The sequence below is a fragment of the Oncorhynchus mykiss genome, chromosome 7 (assembly GCF_013265735.2).
Source record: "Oncorhynchus mykiss isolate Arlee chromosome 7, USDA_OmykA_1.1, whole genome shotgun sequence".
In the NCBI taxonomy this organism is placed as follows: domain Eukaryota; kingdom Metazoa; phylum Chordata; class Actinopteri; order Salmoniformes; family Salmonidae; genus Oncorhynchus; species Oncorhynchus mykiss.
Genome location: NC_048571.1, coordinates 84,114,772 through 84,126,917, shown reverse-complemented (window position 1 = coordinate 84,126,917; position 12,146 = coordinate 84,114,772). Strand labels below are relative to the sequence as shown.

At 37.5% G+C, this 12,146-nt stretch overlaps 1 protein-coding gene across 2 annotated transcripts in view; it reads left to right on the top strand.

Moving 5' to 3' along the window:
- Positions 1 to 12,146, top strand: part of LOC110528632 (metabotropic glutamate receptor 7) — a 378,715-nt gene that overhangs the window by 205,992 nt on the left and 160,577 nt on the right. For both annotated transcript variants that reach the window (XM_036984246.1, XM_036984247.1), the window contains exons 3-4: positions 5,555 to 5,690; positions 11,018 to 11,172. In XM_036984246.1, coding sequence (XP_036840141.1) covers positions 5,555 to 5,690; positions 11,018 to 11,172 — 291 coding nt within the window. The remainder of the gene's footprint in view (positions 1 to 5,554; positions 5,691 to 11,017; positions 11,173 to 12,146) is intronic.

Genomic DNA, 12,146 nt, shown 5'->3' with positions numbered 1-12,146 from the left:
GTGCCTTGAGGTCAGAGGCCGAGCAGTTGCCATACCAGGCAGTGATGCAACCTGTCAGGATGCTACAAATAGTGCAGTTGTAAAACCTTTTGAGTATCTGAGGACCCATGCCAAATCTTTTAAGTCTCCTGTTTTATTGTGCCCTCTTCACGACTGTCTTGGTGTTTGGACCATGTTAGTTTGTTGGTGATGTGGACGCCAAGGAACTTGAAGCTCTCAACCTGCTCCACTGCAGCCCCGTCGATGAGAATGGGGTAGTGCTTGGTCCTCCTTTTCCTGTAGTCCACAATCATCTCCTTTTTCTTGATCACTTTGAGGGAGCGGTTGTTGTCCTGGTACCACACGGTCAGGTCTCTGACCTCCTCCCTATAGGCTGTCTCATCGTTGCCGGTTATCAGGCCTACCACTGTTGTGTCATCAGCAAACTTAATGATGGTGTTGGAGTCGTGCCTGGCCGTGCAGTCATCAGTGAACAGTGAGTACAGGATGAGCCTGAGGGGCCCCTGTGTTGAGGATCAGCTTGGCGGATGTGTTGTTGCCTACCCATACAAACAGGGGGCGGCCCATCAGGAAGTCCAGGATCCATTTGAGGAGGGAGGTGTTTAGTCCCAGGGTCCTTAGCTTAGTGATGGGCTTTGAGGGCACTATAGTGTTGAATGCTGTGCTGTAGTCAATGAACAGCATTTTCACATAAATGTTCCTTTTGTCCAGGTGGGAAAGGGCAGTGTGGAGTACAATAGAGATTGCATCATCTGTGGATCTGTTGGTGCGGTATGCAAATTGGAGTGGGTCTAGGGTTTATAGGATAATGGTGTTGATGTGAGCCATGACCAGTCTTTCAAAGCATTTCATGGCTACAGACATGAGTGCTACGAGTCGGTAGTCATTTAGGCAGGTTAACTTAGTGTTCTTGTGCACAGGGACTATGGTGGTCTGCTTGAAACATGTTGGTATTACAGACTCAGACAAGGGAGAGGTTGACACTGTCAGTGAAGACACTTGCCAGTTGGTCAGCGCATGCTCGGAGTACACGTCCTGGTAATCCGTCTGGCTCTGCGGCCTTGTGAATGTTGACCTGTTGGAAGGTCTTACTCACATCGGCTGTGGAGAGCCTCGAATCGAGCATAGAAGTTATTTAGCTCATCTGGTAGGCTCGTGTCATTGGGCAGCTCTCGGCTGTGCTTCCCTTTCTAGTCTGTAATAGTCCTCAATGAACTTACTGATAAAGCCAGTGACTGATGGTTATTCTTCAATACCATCGGAAGAATCCCAGAACATATGCCAGTCTGTGCTAGCAAAACAGTCCTGTAGCTTAGCATCTGCTTCATCTGACCACTGTTTTATAGACTGAGTCATTGGTTCTTCCTGCTTAAATGTTTGCTTGTAAGCAGGAATCAGGAGGATAGAATTGAGGTCAGATTTGACAAATGGAGGGTGAGGGAGAGCTTTGTACGTGTCTCTGTGTAAAGGTGGTCTAGATTTCCACCCCCGCTGGTTGTACATTTAACATGCTGGTAGAAATGAGGTAAAACTGATTTAATATTCCCTGCATTAAAGTCCCCGACCAATAGGAGCGACGCCTATTGATGAGCGTTTTCCTGTTTGCTAATGGCGGTATACAGCTCATTGAGCGTGGTTTAAGTGCCAGCATCGGTCTGTGGTGGTATGTAGACATCTACAAAAAATGCATATGAAAACTCTCTCGTTAGATAGTGTGGTCTACAGCTTATCATGAGATACTCTACCACAGACGAACCAAACCTTGAGACTTTCTTAGATATCGTTGTTCACATATACGCATAGGCCCCCGCCCCGTGGCTTACTAGAGGCTGCTGTTCTGTCCTGCCGATTGAGTGTATAACCCGCCAGCTGTATGTTCATACCCAAGAAGACTTGAGGCTGTAATTGTTGCCAAAAGGTGCTTCAACAAAGTATTGAGTAAAGGGTCTGAATTCTTTATACATTTCCAAAATAAACTGTTTTTGCTTTGTCAATATGGGCTATTGTGTGTATATTGATGAGATTTTAAAAAAAAATACATTTAAGAATAAGGCTGTAATGTAACAAAATGTGGAAAATGTCAAGGGGTCTGAATACTTTCCGAAGGCATTGTAGGTGTTCCTCTTGTTCAGATGTGTTAGGGCAGTGTGAACAACTATAGAAATATCACCTTCAGTGGAGCTGTTTGAACGGTAGGCAAAGTGGAGTGGGTCCAGTGTGCTAGCCTTGATGTGGGCCGTAACCAGCCTCTGAAATCACTTCATGATGACTGAGGTGAGTGCGACGGGGAGATAGTCATTTGGGCATGTCACCTTGTTTTTCTTGGGCACTGGGACGATTGTGGTCTCCTTTAAAGCAGATGGGGACAACAGCCTGGGAGAGGGGACAGTTAGAAGAAGTCTGAGAAGATGGCCGCCATCTGGTCAGCACACACATCTGGGCTGGCGGCATTGTGGGTATTCACTCTTTTGAGAGTTTTTCTTCACGTCACTTTCGGGGAGAGTGAAAGGACCTGGTCATCCGGAACAGCAAGAGTCCTCCTGAATAACTTGGTATTGTCTGCCTCGAAGCAAACATAAAATGAGTTAAACTCATAGACTGTGTTAAACTCAATCTCTGAATGTGCGGTGACATCCTCTCCGGATAAATGTATTTGGTCGGCTAACAATAGATCGATAGATCAATTCCGTCATCTCAGGTCAATCCAAGTGGTCAGGGGAGCTTAGGTTTGTGTCTTAACGCAGAGACACCATTCAGAGTCTATTAATGGACTTCTCCTCTGATGCAGTAGTTCTATGTCCATTGTGTAATTTGTATTATTTACCTGTTTTAGAAGGCTTGAATCCACATTAGATTGTGAGACGATCAATGCAATCATACATATAGTATTGAGTAATAATATAATAATAACATAATGATCATACACAAGTAAAACAAGTATAAACTAGTAATTAGGTAAATAAAAAGTTGGTAAATAAAATGTTCTCCTTGATCTGTATAATCAGTATCTGTACTTTGTGCCACAAACATCCAGTTACTGTATAATGTTTTGGGTCCATTGCTGGTTGCATGCAACCCTCACAACATGAGGTTCCTTCCCCGGGAATACTCTTAGTCATGACAACACCAACAGAATGCCGTGCGTGTGCCTCGCTTGTAGGCCTGGACAGAACACGCTGTGGAACTTCAAATATGCTGGATGCACCAGAATTATTTTAACCATGCAGTTTATTTAGCATCACAGCAATATAATATACTGCCTTGCTTTTTATCTCTCCAGGCCACCATACGTTATAGCTTTTTGCTATCCAGGGTAGACCTACTTCATTTTATTACTGTTCTGGATGTGAGGCTCCATGCTCTTGAAAGGGCTGCTCCTGGTTAGAGGGTGATATAACTCTGCATGCCCTCAATTTTAAAAGTCTGTCAAATAAATATTGCGGAGATAGTTAGCATGCTGCTGTCAATGGGAAGCTGTGAATACATGATGTTGTAAATGTTTGAGGTGTCTGAGGAAGTCTCCGGCTTCAGCAGGTGTCTTTTTCAATGCTTTTGGGTGATCTCTGTTACTCCAAGCAATAATAAGGATCTCATTTTAACTCAACACACCGGTGAAATTTTGCACATTTTGAGCAGAAATGTGTATTTTCCCAGAAGCTGATACTAATATTGCAGCCCATAACATAAATGCATGTAATAGAAGCGATTTTGAGAGCCATGTTTGGCTTAGCCCTCTCTGTGAGCCAAGTTTGTGTGATGATTAACTTTGTTTTAGCCCTCTCTGTGAGCCAAGTTTGTGTGAGGATTAACTTTGTCTTAGCCCTCTCTGTGAGCCATGTTTATGTGATGATTAACTTTGTTTTAGCCCTCTCTGTGAGCCAAGTTTGTGTGATGATTAACTTTGTTTTAGCCCTCTCTGTGAGCCAAGTTTGTGTGAGGATTAACTTTGTTTTAGCCCTCTCTGTGAGCCATGTTTGTGTGATGATTAACTTTGTCTTAGCCCTCTCTGTGAGCCAAGTTTGTGTGAGGATTAACTTTGTTTTAGCCCTCTCTGTGAGCCAAGTTTGTGTGATGCTTAACTTTGTCTTAGCCCTCTCTGTGAGCCAAGTTTGTGTGAGGATTAACTTTGTCTTAGCCCTCTCTGTGAGCCAAGTTTGTGTGATGATTAATTTTGTTTTGGCCCTCTCTGTGAGCCATGTTTGTGTGAGGATTAACTTTGTCTTAGCCCTTTCTGTAAGCCATGTTTATGTGATGATTAACTTTGTCTTAGCTCTTTCTGTGAGCCATGTTTGTGTGATGATTAACTTTGTCTTAGCCCTCTCTGTGAGCCATGTTTGTATGAGGATTAACTTTGTTTTAGCCCTCTCTGTGAGTCATGTTTGTATGAGGATTAACTTTGTTTTAGCCCTCTCTGTGAGCCATGTTTGTGTGAGGATTAACTTTGTTTTAGCCCTTTCTGTGAGTCATGTTTGTATGAGGATTAACTTTGTCTTAGCCCTCTCTGTGAGCGATGTTTGTGTGATGATTAACTTTGTCTTAGCCCTCTCTGTGAGCCATGTTTGTGTGATGATTAACTTTGTCTTAGCCCTTTCTGTGAGCCATGTCTGTGTGATGATTAACTTTGTCTTAGCCCTTTCTGTAAGCCATTTTTATGTGATGATTAACTTTGTCTTAGCCCTTTCTGTAAGCCATGTTTGTGTGATGATTAACTTTGTCTTAGCCCTTTCTGTAAGCCATTTTTATGTGATGATTAACTTTGTCTTAGCCCTTTCTGTAAGCCATGTTTATGTGATGATTAACTTTGTCTTAGCCCTTTCTGTAAGCCATGTTTATGTGATGATTAACTTTGTCTTAGCCCTTTCTGTGAGCCATGTCTGTGTGATGATTAACTTTGTCTTAGCCCTTTCTGTAAGCCATGTTTATGTGATGATTAACTTTGTCTTAGCCCTTTCTGTGAGCCATGTTTGTGTGATGATCAACTTTGTCTTAGCCCTCTCTGTGAGTCATGTTTGTGTGATGATTAACTTTGTCTTAGCCCTCTCTGTGAGTCATGTTTGTGTGATGATTAACTTTGTCTTAGCCCTTCTATTTTTATTTTTTATTTAATATTTAATGCATTGAATAACTGTGTGCAAAAGCCTTCCCACTGGACACACACTGGTTGAATCAACGTTGATGTATAAACCCATCTTTATTCATTTTCAACATGTCTATGTGCCATTGTTCATATTGTTCAGCATTGTAATGTTCAAATCAATGTGTATGAGGATGTTTGGTAATTGGCTGGATGTGGTTTGATGAAAACTAACAAATTGTTTAGACAGTCTGGCTATTATAGCTGCACAGAGGTCGCCCTTACGTAATTAGCTTCACAAACTGGAAGTTCATAGGTTATATGTTTATTTGACATTTTATAGATTTTATAGCATTTTTACAGATTTTATTTCGTTTTTACAGATGTAATGTTTGTAGTTTTTAGTAGGTGACGTTCTTGTTCAAGGTTATTCTCCCAATTTGTGGTACCTCACCTGAAGCTCATTACTTTTAATTTCAGGTGGGATCTGCATCGCCCAGTCCTTGAAGATCCCTCACAATCACAAGCAAGAGAACTTCGACAAGATCATCAGGCTGCTTCTGGACACCCGTTACGCTCGGGCAGTCGTCCTTTTCACCTCAGATGAGGACATAAGGTATGTGTCTACTAGTTGTTATCCCCTTGAGCTAAAGCTTACGTATTGGCTGTGTGCTGGCGCGCTAACCGAGATTTCAAATATTATCTGTACCACTGAAGTGCTGCTCAGTACCTTGGGAATTAAAACTGAAAAGCTAAAAGACAGTTCAGGAGTTCGGCAACTGAATTCACTTCAATAAATGTTACCTTTAATACTGATGCATTTCGGAGCAGGCTCCATTGTCACAGCACTATGCATCTCCTGTTCATTATCTCACTCAACCAGCACAATGTGTGACAACAAGGAAAAGCTCAATGATTTATCCCTGCTGTTTGCGGAAAGGACGACTCCACACAAAATGTTCTGTTGGTTTTAGTGAAACAAAGTATTGAACCTTTAGGGCTTCATCAAAGGGTTGGAGTGTTGTTTCAAGGAACCACATGGGAGTATAAATGATTGAACTCAAGTCTGTGGAATTTTCTTTTACTTTCTGATGAGCATCCTTCTAGCAGCTGAAACATCTTAAGTCCACTTTATTGGTCAATTTCACACCAGGTCCAACCTGAAATTGTATAGCATTGTACATAGTGTAGTATTAAATTATAGTATTATAGTATAGCATTGTACATAGTGTAGTATTAAATTATAGTATTATAGTATAGCATTGTACATAGTGTAGTATTAAATTATAGTATTATAGTAAAGCATTGTACATAGTATTAAAGTATAGCTTTATATTATAACATTATATTACAGCATTGTACACAGTATAGCACAATAGTATAGAATTATAGTATAGTATTATATTATAGGATTATAGTATGACAGTATAGTATAGTATTACATCATAGCATTATAGTATAGCATTATAGTATAGTATTATAGTATGGCATTATAGTATTGTATTATAGTATAGTATTATATTATAACATTATAGTATTGTATTATAGTATAGTATTATATTATAGCATTATAACATGTCATTATAGTATATCATTATATTATAGCATTATTTTACAGTATATCATTATAGTATAGCATTATATTATAGTATTATTGTATAGCCTTACATAATTATATTTTAGTATAACATTATAGCATAGCATTATATTATAGCATTATTTTACAGTATAGCATTGTAGTATAGCATAATATTATAGTATAGCATTATAGTTTAGTATTATATTATTGCATTATAATATATCATTATATTATTGTATATCATGATATTATAGAATAGCTTTATAGTATAGAATTATATTATATTATTATAGTGTATCATAATAGTATAGCATTATAGTACATCATCATACTATAGCATTATATTATAGCATTATAGCATATGTTATTACATTAAAGTACAGCATTATGCTATATCATTACAGTATATCAATGTAAAGAGTATATCATTATAGTATATCATTATACAGAGTATATCATTATAGTATGTCATTATAATATCATTCATTATCTATCACTATAAACGAGAAGAAACAATACTGTGCAGCCATATTCATTGACCTGGCCAAGGCTTTCGACTCTGTCAATCATCACATCCTCATCGGCAGACGCGATAGCCTTGGTTTCTCAAATGATTGCCTCGCCTGGTTCACCAACTACTTCTCTGATAGAGTTCAGTGTGTCAAATCGGAGGGCCTGTTGTCCGGGCCTCTGGCAGTCTCTGTGGGCGTGCCACAGGGTTCAATTCTTGGACCGACTCTCTTCTCTGTATACATCAATGATGTCGCTCTTGCTGCTGGTGAGTCTCTGATCCACCTCTACGCAGATGACACCATTCTGTATACTTCTGGCCCTGTATAGTATACAATTATATTATAGCGTTATATTATAGCATTATATGTAGCATATCATGATAGTATACCATTACAGTATAGTATACTATTATATTATATAATTGTATATATAATTGTATTATAGCAGTATGTGCAGTATTACATTACATTGTAGTATAGTATTACTGTATAGTATACTATTATATTATAGCATTATACGTAGTATAGCATCATAGTATAGCATCATAGTATAGGATTATAGTATAGGAATATAGTATTGTATTATAGTATAGTTTTATATTATGGCATTAGAGCATTAGAGCATGTCATTATAGTATATCATTATATTATAGCATTATTTTACAGTTTATCATTCATTGTACTATAGAATTATAGTATTGTATTATAGTATATCATTATCGCATAGCATTATATTACAGCATTATGTTACTGTATATCATTGTAGTAAAGCCTTATATAGAAATATAGTATAGCATTAGTGTATATCATTATAGTATAGTATTACATCATATATTAATATAGCATTATATTATAGTGTAACAATATAGTATATCATTATAGTATAGCATTATACATAACATAGCATTATAGTATAGATGTATAATACATTTTTGTATATTGTGATATTATAGTATAGCGTTATAGTTTAGATATATAGTATAGCATTGTAGTATATCATTATATTTTCACATTATAGTACAGCATTATATTGTATCATCATAGTATATCAATGTACAGAGTAGATCATTATAGTATATCATTGTACAGAGTATGTCGTTATAGTATATCAATGTACAGAGTATATCATTATCGTGTAGTATTATATTATATCATGATAGTATATCAATGTACATAGTATATCATTATACAGAGTAGCATTATATTATATCATTATAGTATACAATTATATTATGGCATTATACAGAGTATAGCATTACATTATAGCATTATATGTAGTGTATTATTATAGCATAGTGTTACAGTATAGTATAATATTAAAGTATAGCATTATATTATAGCATATTATGGCATTATATGTAGTATAGCATTATAGTATAGCATTACAGTATTATATACCATTGTATTATAGTGTTATATTATAATATTATATGTTGCATAGCATTATAGTATATAATTCCAGCATAGTATACTATTATATTATATAATTGTATTATAGCATTATGTGCAGTATAGCATTATAGTATAGTATTACTGTATAGTATACTATTATATTATAGCAGTATGGTATAGCACTATGTTATAGCATTATACGTAGTATAGCATTATAGTATAGCATTATATTATAGTATTATATTTAGTATAGCATTACAGTACAGTATACTATTATATTATATTATTATTTTAGAGCAATATATTATAGCATTATATGTATTATATGTAGTATAGCATTACAGTACAGTGTTATTGTATACTATTATATTATATTATTATTTTACAGCATTATATTATAGTATTATATGTAGTATAGCATTACAGTATAGTATTACTGTATATTATTATTTTACAGCATTATGTTATAGTATTACATGTAGTATAGCATTACAGTATAGTATTACTGTATATTATATTATTATTTTACAGCATTATATTATAGTATTATATGTAGTATAGCATTACAGTATAGTATTACTGTATATTATACTATTATAGTATAGCATTATATTATAGCATTATATAGTAGCATGGCATTATAGTCTGTATTTATTTTCGTAGTCAACCTTGTGTTCAGTTTCGTTGTGTTCTTGAACGTAGCCCTGTCTTTCATTTTTGTTAATTGATTTCCACCTGTGTTCGTTACTCACCTGGTCTCATCAGCTCCTTATTCAGTTCAGTTCATTCTGTTTGTGCCTTTGTGAGGTATTGTTCGTTTTGACTCTACTAAGCCTTTTCCTAGCTCGTTTGTGAGAACCGGTTATAGCCTTCAGTCCTAGTTTTGATTCACCTGCCTGTTTGCCTACCTGTGTATGACCAGCTGTACATAGTCTATTGGTAAATAGCCCACCCATTTTCACCTACCTCATCCCCATACTGTTTTTATTTATTTACTTTTCTGCTCTTTTGCACACCAATATCTCTACCTGTACATGACCATCTGATCATTTATCACTCCAGTGTTAATCTGCAAAATTGTAACTATTCGCCTACCTCCTCATGCCTTTTGCACACATTGTATATAGACTCCCCCTTTGTTTTCTACTGTGTTATTAACTTGTTAATTGTTTACTCCATGTGTAACTCTGTGTTGTCTGCTCACACTGCTGTGCTTTATCTTGGCCAGGTCGCAGTTGCAAATGAGAACTTGTTCTCAACTAGCCTACCTGGTTAAATAAAGGTGTTCTCAACTAGCCTACCTGGTTAAATAAAGGTGTTCTCAACTGGCCTACCTGGTTAAATAAAGGTGTTCTCAACTAGCCTACCTGGTTAAATAAAGGTGTTCTCAACTGGCCTACCTGGTTAAATAAAGGTGTTCTCAACTAGCCTACCTGGTTAAATAAAGGTGTTCTCAACTGGCCTACCTGGTTAAATAAAGGTGTTCTCAACTGGCCTACCTGGTTAAATAAAGGTGAAATAAATAAATAAATAAATAGCCTGCCTGTGACCACGATTCATGCCGTCTGCAAAGGCTAAATAATACCTGCTGCGCTCTGCTCGTGAATCTACACCTCTTTCTCCCTGAGTATTCATTACAATAGCATAGCATTACAGTATAGTATACTACTATATTATAGCGTTATATTTAGTATAGCATTATATTATAATGTTACAGAGTTGATATTAATGTACCAGTCTTGTCACAAGAACTTGTGATATTGGATTAATTAAATTTGTGATACAGAATTAAGTGTAATCTGTAGTTCTACATCAAAACGGATACAATTTTTTCATCCTGTTGATTTATCTGTCAAGACAATATAACAAACTTCCTGGTCTCATTTGAGGAAACATCTCTTCACACCAAGTCTCTCTGTTCAGACAAAATCGAACGGAAGACAGAACAGAAAGAACTACGTTCCTGAGGAGAACAAGGGGGTGATGACAGAACAATGTACCGTTTGAATAACTCTGCTGTGATTTTGTGTGTGTGTGTGTGTGTGTGTGTGTGTGTGTGTGTGTGTGTGTGTGTGTGTGTGTGTGTGTGTGTGTGTGTGTGTGCGCATGCGTGGGTGCATGTGTGTATTTAATAGTGTCTTGGGGGCTTGGGAGGATGCAGAGCAAAAATACGAATTGGACTATATCCTGTCATATCATGTCCTATCCTATCATATCGTGTCCTATGCTATCATGTTCTGTCCTGTCCTTTCCTGTCCTATCATATCTTGTCCTATCATATCATGTCCTATCATATCATATCCTATCCTATCCTATCATATCCTGTCCTGCCCTATCATATCATGTCCATTCCTATACTATCGTTTCCTATCATAGAATATCTTATACTGTCTTATCTTATATTATATATATATATATATATATTATATTATATGAAGTCATTTGTGTGTCTGATTGCAGGGGTATCCTGAACGCCAGTAAGAGGGCGGACCAGGTGGGTCATTTCCTGTGGATTGGTTCAGACAGCTGGGGAGCCAAGATCAGCCCTGTCCATCAGCTAGAGGAAGCAGCAGTGGGAGCTGTCACTATCCTGCCAAAAAGAGCAACCATCGCCGGTAGGTTGTGCCTGCGGAAACAACATGCTCAGGATGACTTTTAGTGGAGAAAAAAAAAATGCTTGTTTTCTTTTTGTGCCCTCTCTTTCCTTTCTCTCCTTGACTGTTGGAAGAATATTGTACAGCCCAAATCCTTCGCTATTTGTCTTGAGATTTATAGAGATATACACCGAGTGAACAACTTCCTAATATATAGTTGAACCCCCTTTTTGCCCTCAGAACAGCCTCCATTCGTTGGGACATATACTCCACAAGGTGTCGAAAACGTTCCACAGGGATTCTGGCTCCATGTTGACTCAAACACTTCCCACAGTTGTCCAGTTGGCTGGATGTCCTTTGGATGGTGGACCATTCCTGATACACACGGGGAAACTGTTGCATTTGAAAAACCCTGCAGCGTTGCAGTTCTTGACACACTCAAACCGGTGCGCTCGGCACCTACAATCATACCTTGTTTAAAGGCACTTGAATTTGTCTTGCCCGTTCACATTCTGAATGGCACACATACACAATCCATGTCTCAATTGTCTCACGGTTTAAAAATCCTTCTTTAACCCGTCTCCTCCCCTTCATCTACACTGATTGAAGTGGATTTAACAGGTGACATCAATAAGGGATCATATATTTCACCTGGATTCACCTGACCTGTCTATTTCATTTCTGGAGCTGTGTTTGCTAGATATCCTGCAAGATATGATGCAATATAAAAATATATATGTTTCTACCTTATTGACCCATATATTCAACAATATATAGGCATGGTATGTGTGTGCATGCGTGTGCATGTGTGTGTGTGTGTGTGTATGTGTGTGATGTAGTGAGGTGAATTAGATATGTCCACCAGTCGTCAGTATTAAATTAGATCACAACCTCTCTGAATGTCTCTCTTGATGTCAAATGACACCCTACTAACTATATAGTGCACTACTTTCAACCAGGGCCATTACAAGTGTTGACAGGGCTCTAGTCAAAGG